Source organism: Sander vitreus, chromosome 7 (genome assembly GCF_031162955.1).
Source record: "Sander vitreus isolate 19-12246 chromosome 7, sanVit1, whole genome shotgun sequence".
NCBI classification, from domain to species: Eukaryota; Metazoa; Chordata; class Actinopteri; order Perciformes; family Percidae; genus Sander; species Sander vitreus.
The window spans coordinates 25,587,963-25,607,088 of NC_135861.1; the positions used below are offsets into that span (position 1 = coordinate 25,587,963).

Here is a 19,126-nt window from a genome sequence, read left to right on the forward strand (position 1 = left end):
TGAAAAATGTACATTGCAGCTGTTTTTTGCAGTTTGTGTCACAAGATAAGTCATTCCAAAACACAATTAAACATAATAGAAAAAGATAGATTTCTTGACACTGATGATATATTTATTATTCTTTCTCTTTTGTAATGTACATACACATTGCATCAACATACAGTATAATCACATTGTTTTCTGGGGATATTTGGTCAAATGAAATCATCGTTATTGTCCAGGATTTGGGTGTACATTTTATGAGCGCGTTATCCTCGGGGTGATGCTCTGCTGCTAAGCGAAACCATTTTCTTCACAATTTTTGTCTTTTCTGCAATATTTTTAACACTGATAACAGAGAGAGGAGGGAGTGATGATGGGACATGGCGTTTGCTAATACACATCAGTTCTACTTTCCAAGCTGCACTATGGTGAAACCCAAGCAGATTCATATGACCACAAGGCAGCGACAGATGTGAGTGAGGACTGAGCAGAGAGGGGTGTGTGTGTGTGTGTGTGTGTGTGTGTGTGTGGAGTGGGGGGGCTGTCTCCAACTTTTGGACTTGAGCAGTCCTCTTTAGTCTTGTTTCATCTATACTGTGTGTGTGGCAGGAGAAAATAACCTCTCCTCTCTGCTGCACAGAGTCCCACTGAACCAAAGACATCCTTAATCTGGCTGGCTTTGTGCGCTACAGAATAATAAAGCAACACACTAAAAAAAATTAACAACCAACAACAATAGAAAAAAAAAAACATTCATATAGAGGTACCACACGACAGTGCATTTTTTTGTTTAGTTTTTTTTCACTTTTTTTTAGCATGCAACTTGTAGCAGGCAAAGTGCAGAAACAGGATCAACAAAGTAAAACACTTAATTTACAGACGGCAGTGGAGACAGTGTTCAGTCCATGTAAGATGAAACAAAACATGACGGAGGGAAGTATCTGGTTGGTTTTTCAACATAATGATGAAATTAGTCTAAGCTTTTAGGAGGAATGCAAAATGTGTGCAATTTTTATTATAATACTCTCATAATTGTTTCTCTCGGTCCCTGAGCGTTCAAGAATTTTGATTAGTAATTCATTCCTTTATATCATTTTAATTCCGTCCTGAATCACATCTTGACCAACTACAGGGAAGGCCTGTTCATGATAAGTGCTACCAAAAGATTTCACACAACGCTGTGCCTTTTTCCCCTGATAAGAGTCCTGCTAGTACTATTTTTACCCGCTAGAATTGAGGAAGAATTTAGGCTTTTTACTTTATTGTGCTTCGCACATATGTATCAGTAAAATAGAAGTGCTACTGTTACCTGCAGACTGCTCTGCGATGGTCTTGTGCTCATTTATTATTCACTACCTTTGGATTCCTTATAAGGTTTTTAGATTGGACTTTGTGTTCAGCCCAGGTCATAACAGATCAACATTATTGCCCTGAGGCCTCGTGGGCCTGTGAGAGGCATGATGTTATGACTTGAATGTAAACAGTATGTGTGGGTGAGCATGACAGGGGCTCAGCCGTCACTCCTTGTGGTGTTAGCTCAGCTCCTTGTGTGGAAGGATAGGGGTCACAGTGCAGCCGCTGCCTCAGAGCCCTGTCACATACATCTCCATGCCGTCGTTGAAAGTGAAGATGGTGGTGGTGCTGGAGGTGGCGGAGCCCTGCTTCAGGTCGCCGATGCTCTCGTACAGGTTCTCCCCCGGCAGCAGCAGGGCTTTGGCGGGCAGGTGCTGTAACTTGGGGGTCTGCTGTGTGGGTGGCGGAGGAGGGGGCTGCTGTTGCTGCAAGGGCTGCTGGGCTTTCTTCCTCCTCGGCCGCAGGGTGGCACACGTGTTGGGGGGCCTCTCTCGCTTCCAGGCGCCGCCCCCTTCCATGTTCTCATAGGCCAGATCGCACTCCTCTGTCCCGATGGACTCGTAGCAGTGGTCTACCAGGGGCCCTCCCACTGCTTTGCCCTCTTGAAGGGCCCACGTCTGGGGTTTGACCACTACACTAAACCCCCCATCCCGGTCTCGGTCCCGGTCTCCACGACCCAAGGTCCGGAAGCCAGGATTGGCTGGAGGAGACCCCGGCACGGCTCTCTTCTTCTTTCCTGGTTTACACACCTTGGAGTACATCTCAGCCACCTGCAGTCAAACAACACGTCGCTGAGATTAGACTGTAAAAAAAAAAAAAAAGGCTTGAAAGAAAAAGGAAATGTGCTTATTAACTTTTTTGACAAGTTAAATCATGAGAAGATCAATGTATGTCTGTATGTTGAATATGAGTATTAAATAAGCTATAAAGTCAGCAGCCAGTTAGCTTAGCTTAGCTTATCTTAGCCCGGCTGTCCAAAAGCAACTAAATATTCCTTCCATCACCTCTTAAGCTCACTAATTAATATGTTATACATTGTGCGTTTCATCTGTACAAAAACTAAAATATTAAATTGATAAAGTGTGGTTTTACGGGGGTCAAGGGCTTGTTGTCACTAACCTGAGGTTGCCAGGCAACCAGCTGTGACTCTAGGAAGTCACTGTGCCACTGCGCCAAGAAATAGTCTGGCACATAATCCCCGTTAAAACTTTGGGTTTTGCTACAAATTAAACAAACGAGGTATAATGTGTGTTGGCAGATTAAGTTACCTTTGTATGAAGCCACGCTAGCTATACCCCCTGTTTCAAGTCTTTATGCTAAGCTAAGCTAATTCATATTTAATGGACAGACACGTTCTTCTATTTCGAAGTGAATAAGCATATTTTGCAGTGGACTGAATGTCTCTTTGAGGATTCTCAAGATACCTTCAAGAAAGTACTTTTGTTAAACAACCTTCTGGGTTTTAAAAGATGCTTACATCAAATGCGTAATACTGTACATGAGAGGCACAACCTGATGCTGGATTAAATACATTTAATAGTGATAAATCACTTGAGTGAAGTCCTGGGTCCAGCAGATACAGAATATGGAAACTGTAAATCAATCTGTAAAAGTGTTTTGTCTAATATTAAAGCTACCTATAATCGTACATTTAAGGGGGACATGGGGAACAGGGAGCTTCAACACAGTAACTTCACAAATAAACCAGGTTGATGCAAAGACTGAAAAGTCCTGGCTCACCACAGTGGCAGCCGGTTGTATATTCTCCACTGTGTGAGCACTTGGTGGTCCCAGGGCTTTAGTTTGGTGCATGAGCATCTCCTCCTCCTCTGGAGGCTTCCAGATATACTGCTCTCCGTTGCCCATGAACATCACTTCCTGTCAACAGAACAACAAATCGGGGCAGAGCTCGTCACATGTTCATCTTCTGTGAGTATTTGTGAATATAAAAAAAATTGCATTTTAAAAGCAGAATGGACGATGTTCATCAAAGACAAATGAACCTCTTTAAACACGCAGAACTGTTGTAGCAAAGAGAGGGAATTAGAAATGTATTAGATATATTTCATACAGTAATGAATAGATTTTCCCTGCAGGTGAAGGTTGTAACGCAAGGAGCTTATATTCTGGATGACTCAATTTCAACATGTTGTGTCATCCACAAGAACATCAGTGTGAACAGCCCTGCGAGCAGACAGCGTACACATGTAAGCCTGTGACCTGTGTGTGTTACTGAACTCAGGTCACAGCAGATAGCACAACCTCACTGACCTCACGCAGGGCAGCAAATGGTCTCCCACTGTCACCTGGAGGGTAGCACAAAGCCTTTATGCCCACAGTAAAGCAGACAGCCTGCCTACACTCCTGCTGCTGCCAACATATGGAGGAGGTGACACCGTTATACAAATATCCCACTATCACCAAGAACTACGACAAATGAACACATCTCATTGCCCGGACTTCAAAGTAATGTCTACAGAAGTGCTAACATATCTCAACACCATGCATGGTGAAGCCGAGTGCAGAGAAAACTGCAGCGTTGGCACGATTACAACCGTGGAGATCCTCTGCAGCATCAACAGGAAATCTGACAGAAATACTCTCCGCTGTACCTGGACGACACGCTGCATATTAATGTGTCATGCCGATGCGGACCAAGAGCTACACACATAACATTCATCTTAAATGACGTCTGTTACACATGTCAATACAGACGGCAATAAACACCTGAGCCTAACAATCAAAACGAAGATCTCTGAGAGACTTTTCACACCAAACTGAGACACGAAGACTGTTTAAACAAGACTAACTAAGACCAACTCTAGTCCTGCGTGATAAAACGCAGCCCCCTTGAGGCCAGTACGACAACGCAGCAGAAAAAAAAAAGTTGGCAAGGCGCTGCAGTGGCCAATCAAACGTACAAGTGTACATTCCTGGTAGATTACTGTGTAATTCCAAAGCTATATTTTTACAGCTTACCAAGCAACCATCACGACCACAGGTAAAAAAGAAACTAGGATATTGTGATAACTTTCCAGAGTTATAAACTTATAAAGCGCTGTGCAGTGTTTTAAGCCTTCAAATTTATGGATCTGTTGTAGCGCAGCCTTGCGTTTTGTTAACACAGGGCTGTTTTCAGTCTGAACGCCTGCTAAGAGTCTGCAGCCACGCCAGCAGTTCTGTGAGACACCTGCCTACTCGGGCACAGTTTTGCTTTGAGCTAATCAGCATGCTCACAGTGGCAATGTTCACCATGTTCACCATCTCAGTTTAGCATTTTAACATTTTGCTAACCCCAAAGTACAGCTGAGGTCATTATATTAGCAGGAACTTGGTCATAAATCATAAAAGTATTGGGCAAATTGTAGTTCTCACAGCTCATCCTAAGGGCAGTATGAATGTTTTTACCAAATTGAATGACAACCGATCCCATGGTTGCTAAGACATTTCACTTAAACCACAAATGTGCTCATGCTGGCGCTAGAGGAAAAGTCAGGGGATCACCAAAGTCAGTAAGATTCATCCTCTGGGGAACATGAATGTCTGTACTGAACTTAATGGCAATCCATCCGATAGTGCTCGACTGACTGAATAACAGACCAACAGTTCCATTCATAGAGCCACACCAATAATGTGGATAATAGACACTTTTAGGGCCTTCCAGTAAAGTCAGTGCACAAGGCTGATCTCAACTGCCACTCCAGTCAGACTTTCACTTCCTTCAGCCCATAAAGCTGAATCCTTTACAACGTTACCAGATGATGCTGTCTAAGCCAAACACAAAGATGTGTTGTTATTGCCTTTGTTTTGAGTGGCATCAAATACAAGGCCACTGACATTATGTGAGAAAAGTTCACCTATTTATATGACTAGTTCTTTTATTCCGTGTTTTCTGCCCTTTATTTAATCCCTTCCCATGAAAATAATCAAATTTAAAGACTTAATCTAATCCTTACAACCAATAAAAAATAATCTCTCACCTGAAATAATCTGCTCTAAAGGTTAAAAAGTTACTTACATGAATCCTAAATAACACAATGTTAAAACCAGTTCACCCCAGTAAAATAACTTTGTTTTTGTTTTTTACTTCAACAATCTTAACATAAAGTCCACTTACTAGCTTTTCCACTTTCAACTGCATCTCATGGTCTTCATCAGCGTATGGAGTTTGCCCAGTTGTCATGGAGATGAGATGCAGCTGAAAGTGCTAGAGAAAAGCTATTAGTAAGTGCACCACGTCCTCGTGTGAAGATATTTTTCACTACTGTACTATACTGAATGAATGACATGTAAAGCTCAAACTGTTTTGTAAACAATTTAAATTAATCAGAGGAAAAAAACAGTTCCTCTACCAACCTTTGGGAATGCCGGGACGTTGAAGGCATCCACGTTTCTACGGGGCAACTTTGTGCTATGGGGGTGTGGTGGAGGAGGGGCCGGATGTGACGGCGGGGCGTGTCGTGGAGGCGGCACTGGCGGCTCCACCATATCCGTCCCGCTGTCCCTCTTTTGGGGTGCCTTGTCGGCCTTCCTCAGCTTCCTGACACAGGCGTACTCGGCTGTCTCCGGAGGGTGAGGGGGAGGCATGACCTGGGCCTCGGGTTCGGGTAGCCCTCCTTCCACATCACCGTCTGGGTCTGGGGGCGCCGGGGTGTTGGCAGGGACTGCCGGAGGGGCCGGGGTATCCGTCTGCCCGGCCCTGCCTACCATGGCGTACAGGGCATCGTCAGTACGTGTGGTGGAAGAGCTTCGGCCCACTTCAGAGTAAGTGTGCTCTCCGTCCTCTCCAGTCCCGGAGGGGATCTGGGGAAGCTGCCTGCCTTGAGAACGAAGGTCAGAGTTAGACCTGCTGGGCAGCAGCAGAAGGTCCATACCTTTCTTTTTAGATGCCTCTGAACGGCACAAACAGGCCGATGCCCACCATAAAACAGAACTCACATACGTTTGCTCTTCTTGTACTGAACAAACATTTGTGAACATGATTAAATCTCTCGCTGGTAGAGAGAGAAAATCTGGAGCTGACAGTAAACTGGGAACTGGCGTAGATGTTTTGAGAAAACGCGTCCAAATTGACTTCATTCCACTGCAGTGGAAACAGGACATATGCTTATATTTCTTCAAACCCTCTCAGGCTACTGTCACAGTGCCCACAAACACAGTTCCCTGTTGACTGTCAGTGATGGAGCTCCAGGACTTGTCTTGGCTCTCTGATTTCTGTCTTTGAGAGAGAAAGAGATGCATGTCCATAAATCAAGCTTGATCACTCCAGTGGAATAAAGCTGAGTTGTAAAGGTAATGTGAATTCTGTTTTAGGGTAAATTGCATTTATGGTTTTACATGAATTTAAGGCCGGATCAGACACAGAGCACGTGGAGGAAAGTGTGCGGTAACATTACGCGAATGTTAAGCATTGACCTAAATGTTTATTCACATTATCTGTTGTTTTTTGGACTCCAAGCCATTTATTATGAGGACGAGCCAAATCAGAACACGCTAGGATTACTTGTCATTTATCTGCTGCTTAATTTTCCGATTGATTATCCGTTTTCGCCAATTCACAGACTATTGTGATTCTGTTGGGTGAAAACCTTGTATCTCCACTGTTTATGATTTTCATGCTTTAAAATAAACGGGAAAATAATTGCTTGCAGTGGAAAATAAGTACTTTTACTCAAGTCCTGCACTTAAGTACAATTTTGACAAACTTGTACTTTGCTTGAGTATTTTCTATTTTATGCCACTTGATACTTCTACTCCACTACATTTCAGAGGGAAATATTGTACTTTTAACTCTAGAGTTATTTGACAATTTAATGCAGTATGATGCAGTAATTTATACCACTATTCTACCCAGTAGTATGCAAAGTATCTAAAATGTGCTCCACATTGGGCTTACATGTTAAAAACAGAATTATAATACAGATTAAAATATTTTATAACACTTTGAAAGGAGCCATTCTGCATAATAGGTACTTTTACTTTTGATACTTTAAGTACATTTTGCTGATAATACTTCTGTTCTTTTACTTAAGTAACATTCTGAATGCAGGACTTGTAATGGAGTATTTTTAGACTGTGGTATACTACTTTTAGTTGTATAGGATCTGAGTACTTCTTCCACAACTGCATGCTCATGTGGTTGAGAAAAAACTTTCAAATTCAATTCTTCAAGAATTCCCTTTGATGTTGCAAAAAGTGCTTTGTCATGTAGCTAGAAACATGACCAGAGCCAGACTCTTTCATTTCATTAAGGAGACGTTTTTCACCAGACAACAGCGAGGTACAGTACAGCACAGGTCAGGATCTGTATGTGAAAGATGCACTTACTTTTGCCATTGCAGTTCATCTTGTTCATCTCAGTGTCTGATTTACTGATGGAGCGGAGCTTCGACTGCCTGAGTATACCCTGACAACATACACACACACACACACACACACACACACACACACACACACACACATACACACACACATACACATACACATACACATACACACACACACACACACACACAGAAGGCCAGTTAAACAACTCATTAAGACTGAAGGGGTGTCCTCTGAATGATATTGTGCCCTGGTGAATTAAGTTGCTTCAGCAACCTCTGCTGCAACAAAAAAACAAATGGAGGAGCGTGTTGCCTGATACCTACCATGTCCATGAGACGGTGTTTTCCACCCTCGCTGGGAACATTGTGTGTCTTCCCCTTCCTGTGGTAAACACAACCGCTCTGTCACACAGGTTGACACTTAGTACAGTGATGGACTGTGTGTGTGTGTGTGTGTGTGTGTGTGTGTGTGTGTGTGAGAGAGAGAGAGAGAGAGAGATTGAGTCACTGTCCATGTGTGTCTGAGTCATCTCGTGTGTGTGTGTGTGTGTGTGTGTGTGTGTGTGTGTGTATTTTCTTGTAACTGCCAGTGGTGGTAGATTTACTCAAGAACTGCACTGAAGTACAAATTTGAGGTACTTTACTTTAGTATTTCCATTTTAAGATACTTTATACTTCTACTCCAAGAGGCAAATATTGCACCTTTTACTTCACTACATTTATTTGACAGCTTTAGTTACTTTGCAGATTCAAATTATTAATACAAAATGTAAATAAACTAATAAATAATGAGATATCTTTTTTGTAGATTAAGATGCCCAGCAGAATATAAAGTAGTAAAGATTAGCTCCACATTTACCAGCTGCAACAGTAGTGATGCTTACACATAAATGCATCAATAATTGTAATCCAGTGATGTAATATATCTGAAATGGGCCATTCTGCAAAATGCATACTTTTACTTTTAAGTATATTTTGATGCTGATACTTTTGTACTTTTACTTGATTAAGATTTTGAATGCAAGACTTTTACTTGTAACAGTATTTTTACACTGCAGTGTTGCTACTTTTCTTAAGTAAAAGATCTGAATACTTCCTCCACCACTGGTCAGAGGGGACATTTTACTGCAATACCTTTACTTTAGATACTGTAAGTACATTCAGCTGATAATACTTCTGTAATTTTGTAATATTAAGTATTTTGAATGCATGCTTGTAATGGAGTATTTTTACATTGTGGTATTGCTACTGCTACTTTTACTTAAGTTAAGGATCTGAGTACTTCTTCTACCACTGGTGCATGCATGTGTAAATGAGCATGTGTGTGTGTGTGTGTGTGTGTGTGTGTGTGCGTTCGTACGTGCGTGCGCACAGTGCCTCACCTCTGGCAGCCCACGCAGAGCACCACGATGAGGATGGTGACAACAAAGGCTGAGGCAGCAGCGATAGCACCCAGCAGCAGGACCTTGCCGTAGGGAGGAGCCGTGAAGTTCAGCCCGTCCTGCATGGAGGCCATGTGGGAGCGCTGACGCTCACTTGCTCTCACACACACTCACACTCACACCCTTACAACTCATCCACGCAGGGATGTACCACGGTCTCACTGGGATCTGCAGCGAGAAGGCACAGAGTGGTGCTTAATTACAAAATGATCTAACCTTTACAAAACATTTAGTAGGTCAACAAAGCAGCGGAACCAGAAGTCAAATATTCACAGTGAAGGGAAGCAGCAGTTTGAGAAGATTCGAAAAATCAGTGTGCTGCCAATTAAGATCTGGATCCGAGGATATCATCAAACATGTTTCTTTGTCATGGCTGTTGATGTGTTTTCATCTTTGTACTATATGTGTAATTGTTGTCTAACTCTGTGTGTATTTTGCTTTTCTTTTTGTTTTTAGGGGAGCTGCTCAGGATCGCAAAATGAATTTCATTGTAAACTGACTAAAAAGTTTGTATCGTAAGAGGGAAAGTGAGAATTCTCATCCAGCGCTGAAGCAGTGAAGTGAACAGACATTACGCCTCCGGCATGTGCTTCTGCTTTACCTTGTTGGGAGGGATTACTGAGATCTGTGTCACACTTACATAGACATCAACAGCATACCTGCTCACCAACAAAGATTTGCAAGTATCTGGGTCTGCAATGCATACATGTGAGCTATAAAGTAATCCAACAGTTCTACATTTAACACTTGGCTTTATAACTGAAACTATATATATATATATATGAACACTGAGAGTCTCTATTTGCAGGTAGCTGCTGCAATGCATATGTGTAAATACACACTTGCCATGGTTTGAACCATTCAAACAAGAGCAAACATACATATTGAGAAGGTACGATGAGTCACAGCCAAGGCTGAACATGCCAGCAGGCAGAGTAAACTGAAGGAGACGAGTGAAAGCAGAGCGAGCAGACAGAAACATCTTTTTTTGTTTCTCCTCTACCCCTCGCTTCTAGCCAGATAATTTCACATTTGGCAGTGAAATATGATTCAAATAAACACCAAAAAGACCAAACAACAGTTTTTATTCTCTGTCAAATCATCCCATCTGTCTACTGTGACAGTGTGTGTTCATGTGTGTTTATTTGTCACTTGTCCATAAGCAACAACAAGACTGAGCAGCAGACTGAGGGAAACAAACCGCCTGGTTTTATCCAAAGTCTTGTTGTTGGGATGATGATACTAAACTGTCTGTATACGTCTGTCCAAATGTCTTTCATGTATTTATTCATCTTATAACAACATATTATCTTCCAAAAAAGAAAACCTTCATGATGGATCTTGTAGTTTTAGACAAACTCATCCTCAATCCTCCTTGCTAATGATCAAATCTGACACTTGTTTTAGTATTAGATTCCACATAGATCCTTTCCTTACAGGCAGAATTTAATCTTCACAGTCCAAATAACTCTAATAATTTGTCTCTGGTGAAGCGTGTGTATCTTCTCTGAAGGTTAACCAAAAGCCTTGGACACCTTAAGACTGTTGCTGTCTTTTTGCAGCTCAGATAGTTTAGCTTTAGCGCTGCAGCAGAGATCTGTGAAGTTAGTGAGGCCTAATTAGGATTCAAGCAACCCAAGCATGAATTTCTGGTACGCTCTTCTTCACTATAATCATCGGTTCATAACCTTGTTATTTGAGTAAACTTAATTTGGGGTTCATTATGCTTTATCCCAGATAGATCTCATCCACTAAAATCGCACAAAGATGTATGACTCAGCCAGATTGTTGCGCACATTTATGTTTTATCCATATATTCCTTGAGTGCAGCCAGGTCTGCCTGATTATTGAAAAAAAAAAAGTGTATATTTAGAAGTGTTCAGGACGACAGTATGTTTTGTGTACCATCTTCCACAGAAGTAAAAGCCGTCAGTCTGTCTCGTCAATGTATTCGCCACATCTCGCCAAGACTGGCTGCATATTATCTATGGCCAACAGATTTGACTGCTCAATCTGGCACACATACCAAAAATGTAGCACTATTCTCCACTGTCTTTAATTTTCTAAAATTCTCATACACCATGTCCATCAAATGTGGCATATCATCTCTGGACCCCCTTAAGAAAAAAACGAAAATCACACCAAGCATTACGAAGGGTTGCTATACATTTTTACTGTTTTGACCATCCAGACTGTATGACAACAGCATCTACAGTGGTGGTTTGAGCTAAATTAAGTCAGTCTTAATGCAAAGTCCTCCGTTGGAGTTCATTATATTTTAGTTATATGTCCAACATAGATCAATAAAATGACTTTGAAAGTATACTAATCAGTCAGATTGTTGCACACTTTAATGTTTTATCCACATATTCCTTGAGTCTGCTAATTTAGGCCACAGCCATTCCCACTGCTGGAGGGGTGTGTCTGTGTTTGACTGACAGCAGCTTCCATTTGCAGGACCACACACCAGCATCAAACTAGGCAGAGGGGACATTTGCAGGTATGTTTAGGCTACATGTTGTTTAATGTGCTGCAGCTGTACAGATAAGTAGCTATGTAGCCTGCAAACTGACATTAGCAGTGTACTTTTCCACAGTGAATGTTTGTGTGGTTGCTCGTTCAACAAGCTAAGGTGCAGGATAAGACGTGTGTTCATGTTTGTAAGTGATATAAAAACGAGAATGTAGCAGGAAAGCTAATGTGGGTTGTTGTTCAGAGTCTGTGGCTCATGTGTTGTGATCGCTGACGTTACTGCTTTATACAAGATTTGATTGGGTGTATTGAAATAAGGTATCCAGTGTTGTATTGAACTCTGTTTCCCTGTCGACATCTGTTCCCCCCTACCTGAACCAAACCTTAACACTAACCCTAACTGCAGGGGGGGGGGGGCGCTATGCATAACAGAAGGGAACAGTATACTGTTGAATTAATGCAAAATTAGAGGGCGCCATCACAAAAAAATATCCATTTTTCTCTTTTAGTTTCTGACACAGCACAAGTGATTTACAGAGCAGAGATGTATGCTGTAGCAGACACTAATTCAATTTAATTTCAGTTAGACTTTAACACACTCAGTAGAGGGTGTGGTCTGTATATCAGTGGTCAGCACAGTAATCTGCACTGCCTCTATTTTAATGTTAAAGGTTAATCTTTGTGGATTTTTCCCTTGATCTTTTATTTTCTTCTTTTCTACGAAAGTATTCAGAGCATATTCTTTGATGGACTTTCCTACTGTTTCTGCAGAGACAGGACAAACGTGTATCAGGCTCTGCAGAAGTTGTGCAGATTTGGGGGTAATTTGCATTTCTTTGAGGAGATCCAGCCACTAACCAAACTGTTCTCAGCATGAAATCCAATTTGGACCAAATTTCATACACAGATGTCTTGGTGGTTCTTTGCACGATGCTTGTAGTTTTCTTTGTAAGTTCAGGGAAACCTGACCAGAAACAACTGCTTGGTTTCCTGGTTCAAATTAACCCAACGTTAGTTACTATAAACACAATATAAGTCATATTTTACAACACTAAATATCCAACATAATTACCTACTTCTTTGAGCATGTATAAAGAGCAGCAAACATGTTTTGCCAGCATGTCTGTCAAATATTTTGGGTATTTTAACAGCAGCCAGCAAACATGTCAAAGATTTCACAGACCTGCTTTAAATGCCACCAATTCATCCACCACCTTCAACAGAACACTTCCTGAGTGAGTCTGAAATATTATGCTGGATTTAAAGAACCTGTGAGACAATGCTCGTTTAATTCGCAGTTGTGTCCGTGTAATTATATCTGTGCTGATTTGACAACAGAGCCGAGGAGTGGAGATGGAGAGGGTAATGAAAGAGAAGAAAGGGGGAAAGGTGTAGGTGTAAAGAAAAGAAAGGAGAGAGAGGAGGGGAAGAAGACATGCGTGGGAGTCCTGTGGCAGGTGTTTGAAGATGCTGAAAGCAGATGATGAGAAGAGGCTGTCACATTTCCCAACAAGGTTTCCCGGCCTTCCTTCCCCTTCCCTGTCTCATTGAGTGTGTCCTTACCTCCCTACCCATTCTTCTCTCCCTCTTTTCCCCTGCCTCCGCCTGCGGTGTTCAGCCAGAGTGACGCCTCAGCACTGCAGTGTAATCTCTGGCCCTAGAGCTGCCTCACACGAGCCAACCAATTGGACGTAGCGCTTAGAGAAAGAGCAAGAAATGGCCCTTCCCTGGCTGATTTTTCTGCTAAACAAAGCCCCTCTCCGTAAGCCACAGAGAGGGCCCCCCCCCCCATCTGCCTGTGGCGCTCAGTGTGCTCGTTACAAACTACCAGCAAATACCTGCAGGTGTAGATTTGCCAGGTGTTGCCCTGGCCGTGTATCACAGACCAGAAGGCTACTTACACTGAGAGGGGGGCCGTATGTGGCGAGGAAACTGGAGCATCAGCTATCATTAAAATCTGGTTTCTTTACTGAATCACATGCATTGCATGTAGGGATGCAACGATGCGGCTATCGGGGGGAAACTGACTCAAATAGCTGGTTTATTGGTGACAACATGGCCAATCTATTCAATTCAGTGTTGACCAATTTGTCTAAAACGTTTACACTTGAATTGTAACTCGTGTTAATTTTGAAGATTCTTTAGTTGCTGGTTCACAATTTATTATTTGAATAATAAATAACAATTCCGTGAATTTATATCTATGTATTTGTTTATTAGCAATGTTTAAGTCAAGTCTGATGTTGCCTTACACATAGGAAAACGATCCCAGTCACTTCCACAAAGTGAGCCATACAGCTTATTAATTAAACACTGGGTATTGGATCGGGACTCGGTATTGGTATCGTATTGGGACATTGCTATGGTCATAAACCAAGTAAAGTAAAATATAAATAAATAAAAGTTTACATTTTAGCAAATAAAGCCTGTAAATGTTTGAAAGCTCTGAAAGCTAGTAAGTGGAGCTTTGAGCTTATATTATGTTGCTGCATATAAAATATGCAGATTTCTATTTCTTCCTTGTATATGTTTTTCTCTTCAACTGCCAGTGGACACACAGGAGACCAGCGATTATTATCGTTATTGATTAATCTGCCAATTAATTTTTGGATTAATCATTTGGTTCATGAAACACTGGAAACCAACATAAAATTGACTGTTTTGTTTGAGCAACAGTGTAAAACATTAAAAATATGGTATTTTCTATCACATAAAAGACAAGCAGCAAACACTCAGGAATGAGAAGCTGGAATTGAGAAGCATTTGTAATTTTTACTTTAAAAATCGAGTAATCGATTATTGAATAGGTGCCGTCCGATTGTTTTTCTGTCGATCAACTAATCAACTAATCAACTAATTAACTAATCAACTAATCATTGCAGCTGTACAGACATTATGTTGGGTATAGGTGAATGAATGAATGAATGAATGGATGAAAGTCTGGGTCACAACAGTTGCAATGTGGACGACTGTAGAGCTGATTAGCCGACGATTAGCTGATCAACAGAAAAGTATTTTGATGATGACTTGTTTAAGTCATTTTTCAAGCTAAATTGCTCAAATCTGATAGGGCTTATTGATTAATCTGTTGACTATTTTCATAATTGATCGATGAATTACAAGTAACAATCACAAACAGCAAATGTATTCAGTTTATAATGATAGAAAACAGACAAGCAGAACATCCTCACAATGGAGAAGCTGGAAAACCAGAGAATGGATGACTTAAACGATTAATCGACTATCAAAATAGTTGCCAATTAATGTAATTAATACACGATTCTATCTGATGGTTCCAGCTTCTCAAATGTAAGAAATGTGCTGCATCTCTTGTTATGTAGGCCTACGTCTTACATTATATAAAATAAAGATTCGGATTTCCAACTGTTCCTCAGACAAAATAAGACATTTGAGGACATTGCGTTGGGCTCTGTTTTAAATACTATCAACTTGAGCACTATTAATCGATTATTGGAGAAAATAACCATTAGTTGCAGTCCTGGAATACTGATTGAATGAACATATCACCTGTTAACTTTGATCCAATCTCAACAGTGAAACACCTTTAAAGGAAACACGCTGGGTGAAACATTTGACCAATCAGATCAAATTAAATTTAAGAAAAAAAACAGCACATCATTTTGTCTTTTTGTCAAATAAAATAAATGCTCCTGATACTCCAACTCTTAAAAACAATAACAATTTTTTTTTGTATGGTTTCTGCTTACGGCACAAAAGTCAAACATGGAAATCTGTTGTGTTGTCCTCATAAAAAGCATTTTCTAAGGGACACATTTCGCCCTACAGTGTTGCAATAAATACCAGTAGGATTTTAATTTTCTAGGAACATGCACTGCATTACATGTGTTCATTATTAATAATACTGGAGCTCCTCTCAACAAACCCAGCCAGCCAGCAGTGGCCTCTCTGCCAAATCTGCTCAGGTTTTGATAAACCACCTGGGAGTTCAAGTGGAGCAAAACCCTCACCCTCTGTGTGACACAAATAACAGCTGTGTGTGTGTGTGTGTGTGTGTGTGTGTGTGTGTGAGAGAGAGAGAGAGAGAGAGAGAGAGAGAGAGGAGAGATGGGGAGAGGAGAGAGCTATTGTGTGAGAATGTGAATTAGGTCAAATGTTTGCTTGCAACAACGATTAACCAAGCCCCCGTGAGGAAGAAAGCTGAGGCTCTGTCTTTATCTGTGCAACGCTGCCGCTGATACAAACACCGCCTGACATTATTCACAGCAAATTCTACAGAATAATGTCTTGTGATGAGATGATTCACATCCTTTCCAGCAGCTTTGAAACAACAAGAGAGGTGCTGAAAGTTAAAAAGGGAAATCATCATCAAGCGTTTTACACTGTGGATCTATTTAGTGAAATCCTCCATGAAGGCTTGTGTGTAGCCTATATCTGTGGAGGTTGTATGTATGTATGTATGTATGTATGTATGTATGTATGTGGCTCATGATGGCACCCACTCAGCAGGCATCAATCTCACGCTGGGTGACGGTTCGGCTGCCCGGTTCGCCGCGCCTCTGGGCTCTGACACCTCCAACTGCAGTGATGCTGACAACAGGTTACAGACCTCAAAATGTTGCCGGCTCTCAGACACAAAATCATGCAGGCTGTGAAGATGGGTAAAATAAAATGCCCGTGCAGGAGGAGGCTATACATGAAGAATTTCAGGCATGATGCAGTGTGCTTTTATCAGTTTCATTAAGCCTGTAGCAACACAGGGTTTTCCCTTTCTCCTTCCTTTCTTCTCCTCTAATCATCAAAGCGTTTCCGATTCATTTCCAGATCAAAGTGAGGATGGTAAAGGATGTTGTGTCCCTGAGGTCAGCTGGCAACTTACACGACGAAGCCAGTTCCCCACACCCCCCTATTTTTAATAGTGAGGGAGGGGGGGCTGCAAATGTTAACGGAAGGTCTAACGTTAATTATCTTTATGCTTCAGAGTCAGCAGGGATACCACACAGAAAACAAAAATGATTGGAGGCTTCCTGCGCCTTCCTCTCATCAAATCACAATGAAGTTCTCTGATGAAAATTTGGGGCTTTAAATCACAAAAAGGCAATGCAGTAACGCTGAGGTGGGTACACACGTGTCTGTGTGTTAAATGTATGACCAGTGGAGATGAAGAATAAGGCAGGGCAAACACAAAGAAAGAAAGACAAAAACAGGCAGCGGTTGGTTACATGTCCTGGATGAATAAAAGATGCTGTGTACCAACTGCGTGTGCAGCTTATCGAGCTGAATCTATAGGCACATATGCATGACCCCCCCCCCTCCAGCCTGTCACATAGACACGGGTACAGAGCATTGCGCTATATCCCTGTACTCACTCAGCTCAGAGATTTTGGGAGGCGCAGCATCAACCCTGGTCGCTTCATTTAGTTTCTGCTTCCCCTCGGACCAGGCGCTCCCCGCGAGCATAATCAATCAAGAAGAGAACTTGGCTTTCTTGGGCTTCAGAAAACAGGAATGCAGCATATTGCATGTGACATAATTTAAGCGCCCGCTGACCCGCTTGTGCGCCCCGTCCGCGCGCCTCTGCTCCCCAGCCAGAAGGGAGGCTGGGAAGTGTCTAACCTGCTTGTGTGCCGCCGCTGCTGCTGCCGCTTTCTCCAGTGTTATCTCCAGGTTTTCTCCTCCACAATCCCTCAAGCCCCTTCCATCTGTACTCGCATCCCCTCGGCTCAGCTACTGTGCTTCCATGTGACACAGGCAGAGCTGGAGACCCCCCAATTTTGAGTTTGTCTTTTGATTCTAGCGTCATCTCTCGGAAGGATGAGGAAGTGCGGGGGTTTAGTGTCTAATAAATGGGGCCGTTTTTGGAGGATTTCTCAGTCCCTGAATAAGAAGAGACCATTTAGAATCTGCACAGTTTGGACACTCAGGGTCTAAATTACAGTGCCAGCTTCTCTTTTTTTTGCACAAGGAATTTAAAATGTTCTATTGAAATTCTTATTATTATGTGTTGTGAGTGTTTTATTTGGCTTAGGATCCCTTAAAACCTGCAAGAAGGTTGAATCAGAGAAAGCCACACAACAACAGGTCAAACTGTTGGTTGCAGCCTTTATTGATCTCTTCAAATATGGGAATGACTTTATGAAATGAAATTACATTGGATCAATATTAACTTGACATGACCCCTGTAAGAGCCTCTACCACTAATAACAGTGTGACTCCTTATCAGGCTACATGTTTGCCTTTTCACTTTAATAAAAGTTATTCAAGAAAAGTATACTAATATCATAATATCTGACAGGTCGTCTAATTTATCCACGACATATACAAGTCTAAACGTTGTAAAATATATAAAAGTAGGCCAGTAATGTTTTGTTTTAACCTTGCCACTCTCACACACCTTTGAAGCCAATAAAGCTCTACCGCTCTCTATCATCACCTACTGGCGTCTTCAGAGCACTGCAGGAGTCAACCGCCTATCAGGGTGCAGGAGACGGTGTTGCTGTATAAGGGTCAATCCATGCCACAGTGAGGGAGAAACAAGAATTATATGGGGAGAGGTCTTTTGAAGATAGAAACTGTCCTGCCAAGAAAGATGACAGCATTAGTGCTCTCAGCAAAAGAGGAAGCAGTGTGACATTATAGACACCCAGAGTCCACAGGAAGAGGAGGTCATATCAGACTAATGGGTCCACAGAACTTTGACACTTGAGGCCGCTGTTCGTTTTCAGTTTCCTAACAGTCAACATTTGTTTCTTTTAACCATGACAACCATTCTTCCCTTACCTTTTTTTCTGGCACTTATTTCTTTGATTAATCCAATAATCATTTATACACTTTTAATCAAATGGCTTGTTTTGTCTGACCAACAGTCCAAAACATGTTTGTTTACAATGAAAAAAGCAGCAAATCCTCAAACTTCAGGAAGCCGGAACCAGAGAATGTTTGACATTTTTGCTTAAAAAATAATTGATTATCGAAATTGTTAGATTCATTTTCTTTTGATTGACTAATTGATTGATTTTTTTCAGCTAGTATACTCACCCTTCTAGGGAATGTGAGTCGTGAACTCAGGGGCGTAGCACAAAATTCTGGGCCCCGTAGAAAGGTATTTTTTTTTATGGGCCCCTCCCTGCATCCACAGCTATTCATTCTAGCATCTTTTTGGGTCCTTCTCACATGAGGGTCCTGGGTACTCAGTCCCCTTTTCCCCGCCAGTCTGACGCCCCTGCATGAACTGCACAAAACCACTTCAATGTTGCATTAATAAACTTAGCAGGGTGAGGGAAAGTGGAAAATATATTCCAACGCACAATAAGTGCACTTCCATCCACCCGTTGTTGTTTTTAAACTCATTTTCAATTTGCATATTAAAAAAACCTGAGTGGAAACTTGAAAAACCTAGAAATTAGAAAAACATTGCAAAAACGTTTTTACACTCGGCTGAGGTGGAAAAGTTGGTGCTTTGCTAAAAAAAAAAAAAAAATGGAAACAGACTTTGTAAATAAATCATGACATCCATGAAGTATGTGACTCATTTAGATTGTTAGATGAAAAATCAAATGTGTGAAGCAATGA

The 19,126-nt window shown here is 41.6% G+C and overlaps 1 protein-coding gene across 1 annotated transcript; it reads right to left on the reverse strand.

Moving 5' to 3' along the window:
* Positions 1–107: 107 nt before the first annotated feature.
* Positions 108–9,177, reverse strand: LOC144520355 (uncharacterized). The gene is made up of 6 exons (XM_078254032.1): positions 9,044–9,177; positions 7,986–8,043; positions 7,708–7,741; positions 5,692–6,227; positions 3,076–3,213; positions 108–2,105 (listed from the first exon to the last, which is right to left on the reverse strand). Exons 1-6 carry the CDS (start codon positions 9,175–9,177, stop codon positions 1,566–1,568), a joined length of 1,440 nt encoding a protein of 479 aa, XP_078110158.1. The 3' UTR covers positions 108–1,565.
* Positions 9,178–19,126: the final 9,949 nt, after the last annotated feature.

Bases quoted from the DNA above. Each gene is read 5' to 3' on its own strand.
- LOC144520355 (XM_078254032.1), bottom strand. From the start codon at position 9,177: ATGGCCTCCATGCAGGACGGGCTGAACTTCACGGCTCCTCCCTACGGC. The intron at 6,228-7,707 runs GTAAATCAGACA...TGTGCCGTTCAG, and splicing joins GTCGAAGCTCCGCTCCATCA to AGGCATCTAAAAAGAAAGGT. The intron at 2,106-3,075 runs GTGAGCCAGGAC...GTTTGACTGCAG, and splicing joins TACAACCGGCTGCCACTGTG to GTGGCTGAGATGTACTCCAA.